Raw genomic sequence first — 18,183 nt, 5'->3', positions numbered from 1 at the left:
CCCAAAGGATATAAAAGCCACTGTCAAAGATCACTTCTTTAAGGCTTTTAATGACAAATCGACCTTAGAAGTGAAAGAAATCGAGTTGAATTTTTCCAGAATTTTGATTCAGCAGAGTTTAATTTTGGAGAAAGAATTTACTGAAGATGAAAATATGGGAGACCTTAAAGTCTTGTAATAGCAACAAAGCCCCGGGGCCGGATGGTTTTAATTTGGGTTTTTTCAAGAGATATTGGCATGTTCTTAAAGGAGAAATTATGAAGTTCTTCTTCAACTTCTATTCGGGGAAAGATTGGGATCATGGCATCAACCATACCTTTATTACTCTTATTCCTAAGGTCTTGAACAGTGGTGACCTTGATGATTATAGGCCTATTAGCTTAGTTGGTGGATTATATAAGATCCTATCTAAGTGCCTATCGAGGAGGTTGAGGAACTATATTTCAGACTTAATTAGTCCTACTCAATTTGCCTTCACCCAAGGGAGGCAAATATTGGATTGTTCTTTAATTGCGAATGAAGGGGTGAATTATTGGAGGAAAAATGGTCTTAAGGGGGTGTTTGGTTCAAGGATTGTAGGATTCCCATGGGATGGGAATCCCACATTCCCATGTTTGGTTGGCCGGGAATCTCATTCCCGGTAATGTTTTATTACCAATAGTAGATTTTTTGGGGTATATTACCGGGAATGTCATTACCTCCCTTCCCTTAGGTATTGTAACATTACCGGCGTTTTGGACTAAAATGTCCTTAAATTTTTATTTTTTTTTTCAAAAATATCATTCTTCTATCATTGAATAATAAAAATTCTACGAAGGTTAAATTAAAAATTTATCCTTAAATTATTTTAGATTTACAAAATAAATTCTATAATTAAAATTTTATATGAAGTTCAGAGATTAAAAAAAATTTACCCTTTCATTAAACCTTTTTTATATTTTTAATTTTGTAAAAAAATTTATATAAATATTATGAATTTAATTTTTTAAAGAAAATATATAAATATTTTACAATTTGTAATATTATACAAATATATAATAAGGACAATTTGGTCAAAATATACATTCCAATAATCTTTTATTCCTTTAACCAAACACGGTAATCTTACATTCCTGCTAAACAACCAAACACAAAATACAACATTCCCAGTAATCCTATTCCCTGGTAATCTTTTATTCCCACTGGTAATCTTACATTCCGTGAACCAAACGCACCCTAAAGGTTGTGTTCTCAAGGTAGATTTCAAGAAAGCGTATGATTCGGTGGAGTGGGACATTTTGTTTCTAGTAATGGAGAAAATGGGATTTGGTTCCAGGTGGACAGGTTGGATCAGAAAGTGTGTAACCACAGCTTCAGTTTCTGTTTTAGTGAATGGAGCTCCTACTGAGGAATTTGCAATGGCTAAAGGTCTTAGACATGGGTGCTCTCTATCACCTCTGTTGTTTAATTTTATTGGAAAACTTCTCAATCTGCTAATTGTGAAGGCTGTGGAACAGGGTCTGTTTTCTGGACTGGTTTTAGGAAGGAGTGCTGACGCTTTAAAACTATCTCATCTACAGTTCGCGGATGATCTCATTATGTTTTGTGGTGCATCCAAGACGCAGATTTTAAATGTGAAGAGGGTGCTTACAGTGTTTCAAGTGGTTTCTGGTTTACAACTCAACTTGAAGAAAAGTAAACTGTTTGGTGTGAATATGAATGAGGAAGAAGTTCAGCAGTGGGCTAACTCTATCGGATGTTCTGTGGGTAGTTTTCCCTCTGAATATTTAGGACTGCCTTTGGGTGCTACTAGGAACTCTACAGCACTTTGGAATCCGGTGGTGAATAATTTTATGAATAAATTAGCGGGGTGGAAGGTTGCTTCACTGTCATTAGCAGGAAGGTTGGTTTTAATAAAGTAGGTTCTATGTTCGCTCCCGACGTATTATTTATCCTTATTTAAGATACCAGCTACGGTTCTTAAATCTCTCAACTCCATTATGGCGAATTTCTTATGGGGTGGGGGAGTAGGTAAAAATAAGATACATTGGGTTAACTGGCCGAATGTGTGCAAGTCAAAATTCGAGGGGGGTTTAGGTGTTAGAAACCTTGGTTTCATGAACAGAGCTCTTCTAGCAAAATGGTATTGGAGGTATGCTAATGAAAGGGGGTCTGTTTGGAGGGAATTCATTTGTTCTAAATACAAAATGGATCCATCTTGGTTAATGTTTGACAACAAAGTTCCACAAAGAGTATCTTGGATTTGGAGATTGGTGGTTTCGAATCACTTTAAAGAAGACAGTATTGGCTCTAAGTTTAGAAGTTTGTATTCTTTCCGAGTTGGGATGGCAGATTAATTAGGTTCTGGCAGGATAATTGGGCGTTGGACTTTCCTCTTCTAATTATTTTCCCTCGATTGTTCTCCATTTCCACAAACTGAATGGGCAAACTGGTTGAATTTGGGAATTACAGCTCATATGGATGGAGTTGGGATGTGCAGTTTAGAAGAAATTTAAACGACTGGGAAGTAGAAGAGTGGGTTAACTTGATGAATGCTATCTCCTCTGTTTCTCTATCTACGGAGTTATGTGATGGGGTGATGTGGAAAGGTACTGGAGATGGGGTATATACTGTTAAATATGGCACTAAGATTTGTTCAACCATTATTTCGGATTCGGAAGAGGTATATTTCTGGAAGAAGATTATTTGGAGGGGCCAGATTCCACCTAGAGTGGAGTCCTTTATTTGGAAGGTGGTGTTAGGGAAGCTGGCTGTTAGGTCAGAACTTGTTAAAAGGGGAATTCAAGGAATTGTAGACATTAGGTGCCCTCTTTGTAAGAGAGAGGTGGAGTCTCCATCGCACTTGTTTTTCACGTGTTCGGTGGTGTGGATGATTTGGAACAAATTTCTGAATTTCTGGAAGATTAAGGCTGTTTTGCATTTTAATGCGAAAAAAATCCTACTTGCTTGGGCTGAGTTAAAGTCTTCTTCTATAATTTGGTCTTTTATTCCTGGGGCAGTTATTTGGACTACTTGGAAAGTAAGGCATCTCATTGTGTTTGAAGGGGGAAAGCTGGATTTGGCTGAATATTTTTTCCTAGCAAGGTTTAGACTAGCTTCTTGGTTCCTTGCTAAGTACAAAGAGGTGTTTATTCCTAAGGATTCTCTTATTTCAGACCCTTCATTAGGGGATTTGTGCTCTCTGTATCCTAATCGGCTTGTATCTATATTTCCTTGGTCTCCTCCTCCTCAAGGTTTTGTAAAGTTAAATGTTGATGCAACTACTACAAGAGATTGGAAGAAGAGTGGGATAGGAGGTGTTCTAAAGGACTCCTCGGGTTCAACTTTAAGTTCTTTCAAGGAATCTGCCGGTCCGGGAGCTCCAACTTTTATGGAATTAAAAGCTATTCAAAAGAGTCTAATGTTCTATGCGAATTTACGAGACAGGAAGGGTCGTCTGATTATTGAAAGCGACAGCAAAGTTGCGGTAGACTGGATTAAGAAAGAGGATCTAGTTCCTGATGTTTATGTGTTTTTGATCAAAGATATTGTTCATAGGCTTAATGTTTTAGAAGGTGTTGTAAGATGGGTTAATAGGTCAGCCAATCTAGAGGCTGATGCCTTAGCTAAAGAAGGAATTGGCTGATTCTATTCTAGTCTTATATTTCGGGTGTTTTATGGTTGTTTCAAGTTTATTTGGTTGGTGGGGTGTACGATGGTTGTATCTTATGTAATTTTATGGTTCAATAAAATCCTAAGGCGCTCTTTTCCTCCTTCCACTGATTAAGGAGTTCATATAAACTCCATTAATCAAGAAGGGGGTTTTTAACGAGGCCTGAAACTCTTATCAAAATTATACACTAAACTAGGGCTTAACTATATTGGAGTGCATTAGGCTCTATCCCTCAGGTCCCCTCTATATGTACAACATAAGCTGACTTAGTTGTCCCTAAGCAGCAAGGTAACAGACATGATGAAGGATTTGAAGAAAGAAGAAACAACAGCTTGACAAGGTGAAGAAAGGCAGCAAGGTAGTTATGTCTACCCCTGGAGTCGGAGGTAACCCTTTCTCATCCTCTCCATGAGGAATTTAGTATGGACTGTGAGAGGGTTGAACTAGGAGATTGAAGAAAAATCTTTAGACAATTCAATCTCTCCTGTTATGGTGAAACAACTAGGAGGGTGCAGGATAAGAAAAAGGAGCTAAAGGCTGTGCAGCTGAACACACTTGCGGCAGTCCCTAGAGTTGCGCTGTTAGAAAAGGAAAGGGTGCTGAGTGACCAGTATGGGATGTTGCTGGAAGCAGGGGAAGATTTTTTACAGAAAAAATCTGGAATCCAATGGATCAGAGAAAGGGATTAGAACACCATCTTGGAATGCATATATTTATCTGATCCGGAGAGAAAGAAACAGCAGGCAGTTTGGTGGAGCACATACATCCTAACAGGATTCATTGAGCAGGTTGAAGGATATATGGTAAGATTAAGTTGCCAATCAGGATTATAGAACTGGCATCCCACACCCTCATATATATTTGTAAAAGAACGACAAGTAGAGCTTTACAATCACAGATTCACAGACTTACTACAGGATGAGAATAAAGAGTAGCAAGAGCGCGTGCTTGTGCACGGTCGTCACCTTCCAATTTGGGTAGAGGAAGGGAGTTATTTTCCTACAAAGCCGAAGTGAAAAAGACATAAAAACACAAGGATTGCTCATTGTTTCCATAACATAAACAGAAAGTTGCAAACCTTAACTGAAACTAACTTCCGGAGAATCCATTGACCAGGCTACCAGCACCGGGTCGAAGAGCAACCTTTGCAAGTTTTACATTCTGCATTTATACATTACAAAGTCGACAAGGAAAAAAATTGATTTTAGGCCATGATCTTATCTCAGGTCAAATCTAAGTTGACAAATGTTATAAAAAATTGATGAACAGATTCTACCTCATCTACAACAGCATATAGTGGCATATTAAGCTTGACAATCTCGTAGAAACCAATTCGGAGAAACTAAAAGCATAGACGAGAAAGATAAAAAAATTCATGTTCCAACATTCCAACATGATTCGCCCTTGTTTCATATGATAGAAGCCAGAGTCGTTCAGATGGGAAAAGACAAACATATCGAAGTTTCCACATTGCATATGCCATTTGTATACTTAAGAATGCCACAAATAGAATATCCACATATTTTACAAACCAGTAGTATGAACAAAACCATACAAAGTATCTGAAGAAAAATTACCTGTAACAGAAGTGGTTCCATGTTTCTAAACGTACTTTCATCATGGCATAATTATCCAATTAAATGATCAAGATATCTCCTCCAGCGAATGGTACCGCCAACGATATCTGTAACCTACGACATTCCAAACATAATGCCACTATGAGTTATTTAAATTAATCTGTTAAGCACTTAAAAGAAGCATCCCTAAACATTATTACAAATGAGGAAACAAAATACGCAGCCTGGTTATAATACTTCAAACTTTAGGGTGACATAGATGTAAACACTCCTAAAAATATCTTGATGACTGCCTATATTAACATTGGGATGAAACAATAGATCATCTTAAACATATGAAAGGAAGGAAAGGCAAAAGAAGGATGACCAATCTAAGATCTCGATCATCTAAATCACGGGGACGAAAACCAAGAGTTCTTTCCACATATCCCATCTCATTATCACCGGAACCCTTTCCTTTCTCATTTAAAAGGTCAGCAAATGCACCACCAAACTGGATTCTCATCAGCCTCACAGCAGATACTGCATGATCAAAAGAAATCCACATAAGAAAAACAACGATACATTCCAGCCATTCATAAGAATATCATACTTTTAATTTCTAACTCTGAATCTGGTACAGCCTTGACTTTAGATTCAATCACAAAAGGACAAGAGTAGGATATGATATATTTTGATGGGAAAATAACACATCTCTACTTGTAGAATCAAATGTTAAAAGGGCATGAAGTGATGAATGCATCCACTGTAATCAAAATTTCAACCATTATTTATTCCACCTTAATATTTAACAAAATGAAAAAGAATTGCATTAGAAAGGAAATAAAAAGGTGATATTACCAGCTCTATGAGGAGAAACCTCCAAATTCAGCTTCTGGGTTTTGTGAGAGGGACTGAGAAGAACTGAATTGTCACATAATCAAAACGCAACATAAGACTAAGCGAAACCAAAACAAAAAGAAGAAAACTTCACATTAATATAGATGTAAAACAAATTATCCTACATCAGCTAGAATTGCAACTAAATATTCTACAAAAGACTGAACTTGAGTTCCAATATAGCTAGCTAGCCAACATTAAAAGTTGGGTGCTTTCAGTCTTTCGTTTTCCCTTCTTTGGGTCTTGAAAAAACTTCCAATTTCTTACGGTTCTGGGAAGAAACAGCTATAAGCTACCTTTTTTAGCTGTTGAAATGGATGTGTTAAACTTGCTAGTTCTCTTGGAAAGTTTCGACGGCTTGGAAGAAGTTTCCCGTGTATGTGAAGAAAGAAATACATGGAGCGACAGAAGGTGTGCCATTGATGCTTAGAATTCTCGTATGACAATGCAACCAGGGTGACCCAAAGAGATTGTGTTTCGCTCCCTTTGGTTGTTTTTCAGATAACATAGGCAAAGAGAGAGAGAGACTCTGTCCGGTTACCAGTTCCAGTACCGGTCTTTGATACTCTACAGACTACAGCGAGAACTGGTCCAAAGACCCAAGTGTGGACTGAGCTAGTTTGGGATGGGTCTGGTTTCTTTGTCAATACTCGACCTGGCCATGATCATTGGGCCTAATTGAATCCTTCGATGGACTATGAATAAATTTTCCAGAATAATAAGTTATCCAAATCGAAATATCCACAATATTATCAAAATTAAAATTAAAAATATTCGATTCAATTCCATTTTGCTTTTTATTAATGATAAGCTATGCTTTCCATCACTCAAATTTGCTCATGTTATTATTTTGATCACTTAAATTTAACATATTTTAATTTGATCATTGAACTTTCAAATTGCTCATATTTTATTTAATCTCCTATGAAATAATTAACAGTTTCATAAAACGACATATATTTTTATTAATTATGAAATACTTAAAATTTCTCTTTAAAATTTTCCTTCAATTTACGTGAACCCCTCAAAATTATCCTAAAATCAAGTTTTTTTAGGATTTCTTTTGATTTCACAGTGTTATTGTCGGAACCGTCTTTCGGGTGGGCCCGGAATTGGGCTTCGACTTAGGAAAATGGATTAGGAGTCGCCACCGATCATTTATTTGCAAATAAATTGGTTGACTGGATACCTTAATTCTTACCTGATCTGCGTCTTACCAATGATATGTCGGATTGGAGAGTCGGTTACAGTCAAGGAAGGGTTAGCACTATTGAACTGCCTTTCGGTACTACGTAATTTCCAGTTGTCTTTAATTAAGAAAATCACAACTTTAAATTAAAAGGTAAAAGTTGATCCAAATTACTTACCTCTAACTGGTTTGAACGATAACCCTTAAAAAGATAGTGACATTAGATTTATAGTCAAGTTCAGAGTCGAATTAAGATAAAAAGTATGTACATATACGAATGATAAGCAAAACAAAAAAGAAGAAAAAAATAATAATGTAGTAGAAATAAAATAAGCAAAATATGTACAATGGTAACATAAGTAAAAATATGACAAAGAAAAATATAAAAATGAAAATAAAAATAAAAATAATATTAAAAATGAAACTAAAATAAAACAAGAAAAAAAAAAGAAAAAAAATAAAGAAAATAATATATATAACAATATATGGTATCTAAAAAAAAAAAATAATAATAATGATAAATACTATGTAAAAACAAAATAGAGGTACATATATAAATAAACAAAAATAATAGAGAACTATATACATATATAAATAAGTACGATAAAAAGAAAGATAATAATGATATTAATAAAAAATAAAAGAAATAAATAGAGTAAAAATAATAAAAGGACTAGATTGAAATGAACATTAACCGGGTGGCCAAATTGGAAGCAAATTAACGTGGAAAACCAGATTTAGGGGGCAGAATAAATATGAGAGAAATACGAGGGATCAAATGGGTAGTTTACCCTATTTTAAACAGAAACACACGGATCTTGTTGGTATGGTGGGCCAGGTCACGGTCCAAACGGGTTAATATAAAACCCAAAAGTGTTTTAATTTTCTCATTTCTTCCTTTACTCAAACGAATGCCCCCTCCCCATCTTATTTTCTCTCTTATTGTTCTTATGTTCTTCAAGAACATGAAGAATGGCCACCGTGTTTTCCAGAAACCGGTGGCCCGCCGCCTCGCCGTCGCCGTTGATCGGTGTCGACCGCCGGTCATCGACGATAAAAATGATTTTTTTTGTTTTTCAAAGCTTTCTTTTTCGATCTTTCAAAATCCGGACTTGGTTTTCTAAAAACTCGCCTTGGGAGGGCTAGATCTAAAAAATAGATCTCGTAGCCTCTTTCCATATCATCGGTGAAAAACCATGTTTTTTAGGGGTTTTCGAGTAAATCTCAAAAGAAGGACAACATGCAAGAGTGATAAACGAGCAAATAAGGTAAAAATTTCTACCTTTTTCTTATTCCCTTTCAAATCGTGTACAATAACTCTGACTTGCCTTATGTTTTTTTCGAGTATTTTCGTGTGTACCCTTACGTGATATTGTGTATGTTTATTTATAGTATAAAAAAAACCTATCTTTAGAGGTTGATTCCGAGTAAAACTCGGTTGGTTTTTGTTTTTTGAAGTCCTATTTTGAATTAACACTTTGCTCTGCTTGTTGTGCTGGCTGAGGAAAATGGCGATGATTGCGGGTTGTTGGGGCGAGACGTGCAACCGTGGGAGTGGGCTGTTGACCATGCGGCACTGAGATGCTTGGCTATGGTTCGAATAACCCTATGTGTCATTTGCTATGGACTGTTGGATCTCATCTAGATCCAACAGTCACTGTTGTTGGCAGCTGGGGTAATAGTGGGGAGAGTTAGGGTTTCAGGAAACCCTAATCCTCTATGTGGTGGGTTGCACTCCAGCGAATCACGTGTGTTGGGTCTGGGTTGGACCAGAGTGTCTTGCTAGGCCCCGTGGGATCTGGTTTTGGGCATGATAAAATGTAAACAAATATATGTAAATGTGTGTACGACATGTGCAATACAATTATATAATATAATCTATGATGTATTATATAATATCAAAGGACAAATTTGGTGTCTTCAGCTGCCCCTCTTTGCTCATTATCATGTAACGAAAATGGAGCAAAGACTTAAAGATACAAATTTTGTCCATATCGAACGTCCTTTGTTGTAGAGTTGAAACCCGATATTAAGATTGGTTTGTCAATTTAAATCACGTAATGACTCCCTCATCGTGAGGTTAAGTCAAAACTGGAAAATTTTGAGCACGAAATCCTTCGTCGTGAAGGTGAAACCGTGGATTCCTTGCTGAAATCTTCTACTTCAACATGGAATTGTGTAATGAAATCGCTGCTAAATTTGGAATTCCTGTCAAATATTCAACATATGGATGAGAATGAATAAGAAATATATTTTAAGAAAAGCTCTCTCAAGTGAGATAAAATTTCTTGTTTCAAGGGAGAATTATCTCAAGAGTTAGTGTTTCAAGAGAAATTGTCTCAAGGGAGACAAATTTTTTTCAAGAGAAACTGTCTCGAAAGAGACGAAATTTGTTTAAAGGAAAACATATTAAAATATTTTGTTTCAAGGGAAACTGTCTCAAAATTTGTTTCAAGGGAAATAGATTCAAAGATTTTGTTTCAAGGGAAAATGTCTCAAGAGATACAAAAATTTTAAGAGAAAATGTCTCAAGAGAGACAAAATTTGTTTTAAAAGAAACTGTCTCAAGGGAGATGAAATTTGTTTCAAGGAAAATAGATTCAAAGATTTTGTTTCAAGGGAAACCGTCTCAAGAGAGACAAAATTTGTTTCAAGGGAAATAGATTCAAAGATTTTGTTTCAAGGGAAATTGTCTCAAGAGAGACAAAATTTGTTTTAAAAGAAATGTCTCAAGGGAGACGAAATTTGTTTCAAGGAAAACAGATTCAAAGATTTTGTTTCAAGGGAAACTGTCTCAATAGAGACAAAATTTGTTTTAAGGGAAACCGTCTCAAAGGTGATCGATAATCTGCTTGTTCATGCATGTTAAAGAAATCCTTTCGGAAGCTTTAATCATTGACTTAAGGAAGTCAAATCTGTGGATGGCATGTTTGTTGTGACACTAAATCACTTCATCGGGCACGATATCATTTTTCGTGAAGTTAAAATCGTGGATGACCCATTCGCTGTGAAATTGAGCTTTTAATTGGATGTTCTTCGTTGTGAAGTTCATATATGCACTTGTAAATTGCCCTTCTTTTGAGTTCAACATCTTTCGTTGTGATGTTGAAATTGACTCTAGCATGAATCTGTAAAATTATGCACATATGCGATGCTATAGATGCGATGCTGCTATGTATGCCTAAAATGTATATGTAAAACATGTTATTTTAGGGTTTGGAGAGAAATCTCAATCTTTGGTTGGATGTCTGGAATCTTGATTATGGAATCTTGAAGTTCTGATCCCTGATTTTAAAATCTTCAAATGTTTAAATCCGATGTACAGAATGTTGATATGTGAAGGGAATAATTGCATGAGCAGTCTGCATTCTCTTAGTTTGTCTTCATTTCCATCGGGGTGTACTCTTGCAAACCTCAACCTAAGATATGCTTCCAGATAACTTATCTTGTTTGAAAATGCTTTTCTTCCTTTGAATTTTCAAAATTTTGAAAAATATCAAAAGGAGTTTTGAAAAATATTGCCTCATTCTATGCTTCACAATTGAAGCAAATCATAAAACAAGAGTTTATTGGATATCAAAAGAATCAAATTCTCTTTTAAGCTTTGATAGCTGCAAATCTTTGACAAATATCAAGACTTAAAAGTTTGTTTAGAGGTGGGTTATTTAAATTAAGGTTTATTTCATCGATTCGGTCATTGCGAAGATCATGGCATGCCACTCTTTCTTGATTTGACATTTCGATCGGAGGCGACCAAAATGACACAACTAGCATAATCAATGGCTAGAGCTATTAGGATATTTCTGTTTCAGTTCTCTGAAATCTTCCATTTGTTCAAGTTTTGTAAGCTCCTCTAACAAAGGTAGTGCAAAAATATCAGTCTAAAAATGAGATTCTTGAGTGCTCATGTGAAATTGACTATAACAGGTGTTCCTTAACTCCCTTAGTCCATTTTTACCGAAACTCCTTATTTAAATTTGCCATTGTCTGGCTAGTTGAATCCATAAAGCCAGGGCGTTTAACCAATTGCTCTAGAGGAACAACTCAATATGTAAATATCTTTTTCAGGTTAGCTGAATCTTATCCATAAAGCCAGGGCATTTAACCAATTACCTTAGAGGGACAACTCAAGCTTTATTGTATAGTATAATCACCTTTATCAGGCTAGCTGAATATTATCCATAAAGCTGGGGCGTTTAACCAATTGCTCTAGAGAGACAACTCAAGCTTTATTGTATATAAATAATATTATAATGTGGGTATACGGGTCCAATTTCTTAAGTTTGTTAAGAAGAACCTGTTATAGTCTAGTTTTTTTTAAGGTCAGAAAATCTCATCGTTAGAGTTCAATTCCCAGACAACTGACCTAAACTAGATTCACCTACTTGACCATTCCATCTGAGAAGATCATGATCATCACTGAACGTCATTAACAGAAGTAGAAACCAATTAGCTTTGCAATTTCAGGTACTAGATGCCCCATTTTATCTGCTCCTTGATGGACTCCTGATGTATCTTTTAAATTAGGACCAATGGGACTTTGTTTTGCAGGGTTCAATATTATCATTTTTCAAAGATTTATAACCTCAATTATGAAAAGCTTTTAATTAAGGTAATATTCAAGGAATTTAAGATTAAAATTTACTCATTTCCTCAAAATGAATCATAAAATGTTTGAACGTCAAGTGACTTTTGAACATAATAAGCACAAAAGAAAAACAATTTAAAACAAGATGAGAACACAACAAAACTCATGATGAATGCCCCAATCAACTCGATCAGAATGCCCCATTACTCATTGAAAGTCAATGCCCCTGAATCGATCAGATCTTAAACCTTACGTTTCAATGCCCCACAGTTCTCAGTTTTGTACCCTGAGCTCCCGATATGATAGTTGCATATGGCGTTAATATCATGGCCTTCAGGATATGGGGTATCCCTAGGTTTGGACTGAACTATAGTCACAAGATTTTCCTCAACTAGCGTTGGGAACAACACCTCATATGTCATTGGGATTGAACTGATGTGAGTCTTTTTATGGAAGACATTATGAGGTCTAATCCCCAAATTAGTCAGGTAAGATTCCTTTTCGTTCTTTGGTTCTCTTTGAGTTCGTTTAGAAGTACCGGTTGATACAGCAGCAGTGGTTAAGATCGTAATACCTTTGTTAGTGTTGTAGGTGTTGATATTTTTGATCTCTCGATCTTTGTTCTTCATGGGAGGATTCTCACTATAGTCACTTCCCTCAATTTTTCCTTGTTTTATAGCTAGCTCGATCATCTCACCAGCCATAACTAGATCTGAGAAAGTTCCCGATGTAATTACCACCATGTGCCCAAAGTAAGGCGTCTTCAAGGTATGTACAAACATCTTTCTAGTTTCCTTTTCATCCAAAAGTAGATGGACTTGTACAGACAGATCCCTCCATCTCTGTGCGTACTGTCGAAAACTTTCGTTATGCTTTTTTTCCAGGCTCTGCAGCATAACTCGGTCTGGTCTCATATCATTAATATGCTTATACTGTTCTAAGAAAGACTTGGCTAAGTCTTTCCATGTCTTGATATGAGTTCGGTTGAGTTGGTTGTACCACCGGATAGCTGAACCAAACATGCTCTCTTGAAAGCAGTGAATCAGGAGTTGGTTATTTCCTCCATATCCTGTCATCTTCCGACAGAACATAGTGATGTGGGCTGAGGGACAGCTATTCCCATCGAACTTCTCGAACTCAATGACCTTAAACTTTTATGGAAGCACCAAATCTGGAACCAGGCTCAGCTCCATTGCGTCCACTCCATAATAATCATAGTCCCCTTGAACCATCTTCATCTAATCTTCTAACATCTTGATCTTCTCCTCCATCTTCTTTGTCTTATCCTCATCGTCAAAATATAGGACATGATAGTCTTCCGGATGATTGCCATAGTTGGTTGTGGAAGCTTGTATATTTGCACCAGATATGGCTTTCCCCTTGATAGCAGATGAGTCCACTTGTAATTCGGGTAAGATCCCAGGTGAGACAACCACTTCTGGGGTTGGTGGTATAGTGACTCTTTTAGATGAACCTGTCTCTGGTATACTGGCTTGTTGGAGACCCGATAACTTGGCCATAATTTGATCGACCAAGGACTCCTGGTTCTTCTTGATGGACTCCAAGGTACTTTGATTGTTTTGAGTCATCTTATCCTCCAATTCTGTCTGTAATTTTGCCATATTCTCTTCGATTTGTATGATTATGGCCTCTATTCGCCTCTTTTTCAAGCGGGTGTTATGCGAATGGGGTGTGTCCAACGCTTGAGGTGGTGTATCCAGTATTTATTCCTTTATTTTGAAGCATTCTTTCGTTAGTTAATGCGAATGCAAAGAAAATAACAAAATGTAAAATATATCTAAATGCATGATGTATGAAATGTCTGAGGTATTGATCCAAAAAATATGCCTGTTATTATGAATAATCCTTATTGGAGACAAAAATGTTTTATCTTTTAAGAGACCAAAAATATCATGACAACTTCTTACATGCTGACTAGTCTTCTGCGTTCGTCGGTCACCGGTTGAATAACCTGTCGTACTGCTCCGGCTTCTCTGGATGAACCGTGCAAATGTTGAGTTGCTTTTTGTATTGGCCCGAGAAGCCTCGAATGACTGCATCTCAGGCATTTATCTTTGAGCATGTTCCCAACGAATACGTCATTGGAGCCCTCAATTGATAGGAACTATGTGAAGTTCATTTGTCTGTTTCATGAATTCGTCAGCAATGGTCTCCAATTTCAGCTATTGTCTTTGAAGGGATTCCCAAAATTAGTAACATTCATCTTGCCCCTGCAACTTCTGCAGTCAGTTCTTCCAAGATAGACTTTCATTGTGCTTGATGTAGACCCAATTCATTCTGAGTCCTTTATAATACAACAGAGTGGTATACTCTTCAATTGTAGGCACCACGTCTTCTGGATTGAATGTGACACATAGTCGCCTTATAGAGTGTCCTCTGCATTTTTATCTCTTGTACTACAACCCCGTTGTCCATTAGTTCAGATTATTCATGCTTAACAAACACGTTTTTTGGTGGATCAACACCTCTTTTTAATGATGCAAGTGCTTTAAAACAAATACAAAGGCAAAAAGTTAGCAAAATAAAAATGATAAAATAAAATAAATAAATGATGAAAGAAAAAATAAAAAAGTAGAAAGACACACAAATAGCAAGGTTAAGGTAAAAACATCTTAGGTTTTGGAACGTGGTTTCGGGGTAGGCTCTAATTCTCCATAGTCTCCCGGTTTAGGTTCTAAAAATGATACCCGAGTTCTCCTTGTCGGTGCCAATTGAGCTTGTCAGACCCTTAGTCCTAAGCCCATCACAGGCTTGTGTGGACTAAGTTAAACTCGAGAGGATACATTCCCTTATGTCTATGCGGTGAATAAATTCACACGAAGACATAAGGTATATGAATCCCGAAGACTACTTACTAGGCTCGTACAGTGAATAAATTCAAACGAAGGCGTCGCTTTCACCCCTACTTAAATAGGGTTCGGGGCTCGGGTATAGAGCCTTAGGTGAAAAAATTTGGAAGGCTGAAATCATTAGAAAACGGTTAGTACAGCTATATACTTGAAAATATAATCAAAAGTAAGCAATAATGATCGAAATGTTACCTTAAAATTTAAACTTATCATTTTCGTTAAAAAGACAACCGGAAATTACCTTAGCCTAACTTACTTACCTTTGTCCCCAGCGGAGTCGCCAAGCTGTCGGAACTGTCTTTCGGGTGGGCTCGGAATTGGGCTTCGACTTAGGAAAATGGATTAGGAGTCACCACCGATCATTTATTTGCAAATAAATTGGTTGACCGGATACCTTAATTCTTACATGATCTGCGTATTACCAGTGATATGTCGGATTCGGGAGTCGGTTATAGTCAAGGAAGGGTTAGCACCCTTGAACTGCCCTTTCGGTATTACGTAATTTCCAGTTGTCTTCAATTAAGAAAATCGTAACTTTAAATTAAAAGGTAAAAGTTGATCCAAATTACTTACCTCTAACTGGTTTGAACGATAACCCTTAAAAAGATAGTGACATTAGATTTATAGTGAAGTTCAGAGCCAAATTAAGATAAAAAGTATGTACATATGCGGATGATAAGCAAAACAAAAAAAGAACAAAATAATAATAATGGAGTAGATATAAAATAAGCAAAATATGTACAATGGTAACATAAGTAAAAATATGACAAAGAAGAAAAAAAAGAAAAAATATAAATATAAAAATGAAAATAAAAATAAAAATAAGATTAAAAATGAAACTAAATTAAAACAAGATTAAAACAAAGAAAAAATTAAAAAAATAATATATATAACAATATATGGTATCTAAAAAAATAAGAAAAATAATAATGATAAATATTATGTAAAAACAAAATAGATGTACATATATAAATAAAAAATAATAATAGAGAACTATATACATATATAAATAAGTAGGATAAAAAGAAAGATAATAATGATATTAATAAAAGAAATAAAAGAAATAAATAGAGTAAAAATAATAAAAGGACCAGATTGAAATGAACATTAATCGGGTGGCCAAATTGGAAGCAAATTAACGTGGAAAACCAGATTTAGGGGGAAAAATAAATATGAGGGAAACACGGGGGACCAAAAGGGTAGTTTACCCTATTTTCAACAGAAACACGCTGATTTTATTGGTATGGTGGGTCGGGTCACGATCCAAACGAGTTAATATAAAACCCAAAAGTGTTTTAATTTTCTCATTTCTTCCTTCACTCAAACGAATGCCCCCTCCCCATCTTATTTTCTCTCTTCTTGTTCTTATGTTCTTCAAGAATATGAAGAATGACCACCGTGTTTTCCAGAAACCGATGGCCCGCCGCCTTTTTTTTGTTTTTCAAAGCTTTCTTTTTCGATCTTTAAAAATTCGGACTTGGTTTTCTAAAACTCGCCTTGGGAGGGCTAGATCTAAAAAATAGATCTCGTAGCCTCTTCCCCTATCATCGGTGAAAAACCATGTTTTTTAGGGGTTTTTGAGTAAATCTCAAAAGAAGGATAACATGCAAGAGTGATAAACTGTAACCCCCTAGACCCTGCCTATGCGTTTCGACTAAGTCTAGTGGATCACATTATGATTCTTAAAGACATTTTTCTGAAACCGTTATTAAATCAATGTAAAATCACATTATAAATGACATGAAATTATAATAAATCATACTATCAAAACCCAACTTGTAAATATAATACCAATAGGTAATAAATTAATTTAAAACATATCTTAAAAATCAAATCACGATAAACCGAATAGTAATAGCAAAAGTGTCATCATAGTAAAATCCCATACTTTAAAATAAGGTCAATGTCAACAAAATAAAGTCAACTTGCAAGGTAAAAACATTACAATCAGATATACTTCAAGAGATATGTTGATCCTCCAAGTGCTCGAACCGAGGTATCTAACCAACGGTATCTGAAAGGGGAAAACATTTTCGAAAGGTGAGCTAGGCTCAGTGTGTCCCAACATTTCCATAAAATCACAATAGGTACAAATCATAGTCCAGTAATCTCATAAATTCGTAAAAGAGTTTAACTTTTGCAAATCATAGTTTAAACCCTTTTCTGGTACACCATCAGTAGTTCCCAAAATTATTTTCCATATAGCTTACTTTATGCACATAGCAAAAAGAAAGCTGACTTAAGGATAGGCTATGAAGCTTGTATCCTTAAACCCAAGTCAATAAGTCCATATAGCTTACCCTAAGCACACAGCAAAGGAAAGCCGACCTAATGAAACATCTTGGGGCCCTCAAGAGTCACATTAGGCCCAGTTAGCTTGATCAGAGCTATTCCATCATATTTAAATTCCAAAATTCAATTGCACCATGACATAAATTCCACAAATCCAAAAACATGGTAATCATATACCATTTCAAAACAAAAATTAGATAGCAGCCATATTCTATAAATTGTCACATTAAATTGGTGCATCCATAAAACAATAGCCAATGAATTCGGTGTACCACATATTAAAACCAATAAACAGTTCAATATATAAGTAGGGAACACCTCGACAATAGGTTCAAATAGCAAATTTACTGATTGCTGGTTTCACCACGCTCTGCTACAATTTTCGAACGGGTGAATACTGGCACACGTGGTTTAACTGATCTAGAAGAGCTGGGTCGAGCTGTCGAACGATCCGGAGAGTCTCTTGTACCTTCAAACAATAATAATCTATCAGCCCCAAATCTTAATTAATTGTTCAAAACTAGAATTCTTAAGTATATAAGCATTTTTCGGGTTTGACTATCATTTTGGGGTATTTCGAGTCTGAATTTGGCCAAACGGATTGCGGAATCGGAATCAGGACGTCGAAAAACATAAAGTTTGACTTTCCGAAAATTCAGATTCTTGGTCAAAGTCAAAGTCAACCACTTTAACCGTCGATTCAGAGGCCTTCGGGTTCGAATTTGACAAAACGGACAGTGGAAACGGATTCGGCACGTCGAAAACTATCAGGATAGGTATACTCGGAAAAGATTAACGGTCGTTTAATGCTCGGTCAAAGACATTTTAAGTTTTGGTCAAAGAAAGTCAACGATCAATGGTCAACGGTCGGGTCGGGTCAACGGTCGGGTCGGGTCAACAGTCGGGTCGGGTCAGACGGGTCGGGTCAGACCGGTCAAACCGGTTCAAAACTGGTCAAACCGGTTTTCCAGCAGCTCACTATCCCTGCGGCGGCGCGTGCGGCGCGTGAACAGTGCCACGGTGTCGGAAAATTCCCGGAAAAATTTCTAAAAATTATTTTGAGCGATTTCGAGATACTTACAACGATCAGTTCAAATTTTTGAACGGCGGAGAGTTCGTATTCCAACTCGGCCGAA

At 36.3% G+C, this 18,183-nt stretch overlaps 1 protein-coding gene across 3 annotated transcripts; it reads right to left on the bottom strand.

Moving 5' to 3' along the window:
• Positions 1-4,529: 4,529 nt before the first annotated feature.
• LOC120198543 lies at positions 4,530-6,627 on the bottom strand. Of its 3 annotated transcripts, none has more exons than XR_005523377.1 (7): positions 6,405-6,627; positions 6,070-6,132; positions 5,597-5,751; positions 5,230-5,336; positions 4,929-4,994; positions 4,731-4,813; positions 4,530-4,651 (listed from the first exon to the last, which is right to left on the bottom strand). XR_005523377.1 is itself a non-coding variant. In XM_039199854.1 (6 exons), the coding sequence occupies exons 1-4, from the start codon at positions 6,526-6,528 to the stop codon at positions 5,281-5,283; spliced, it is 405 nt and encodes a 134-aa protein (XP_039055785.1). In that variant the 5' UTR covers positions 6,529-6,625; the 3' UTR covers positions 4,730-4,813; positions 4,929-4,994; positions 5,230-5,280. The 3 variants fall into 3 exon arrangements, 1 of the variants encoding a protein (XP_039055785.1); XR_005523376.1 differs by having other exon boundaries at positions 5,230-5,343; positions 6,405-6,621; XM_039199854.1 differs by lacking the exon at positions 4,530-4,651 and having other exon boundaries at positions 4,730-4,813; positions 5,230-5,343; positions 6,405-6,625.
• Positions 6,628-18,183: the final 11,556 nt, after the last annotated feature.

Source organism: Hibiscus syriacus, unplaced genomic scaffold (assembly GCF_006381635.1).
Source record: "Hibiscus syriacus cultivar Baekdansim isolate YM2019G1 unplaced genomic scaffold, ASM638163v2 tig00117056_pilon, whole genome shotgun sequence".
Classification (NCBI taxonomy): domain Eukaryota; kingdom Viridiplantae; phylum Streptophyta; class Magnoliopsida; order Malvales; family Malvaceae; genus Hibiscus; species Hibiscus syriacus.
Note: the sequence above shows the minus strand (reverse complement) of the source record. Positions and strands in the feature narration are given on the sequence as shown.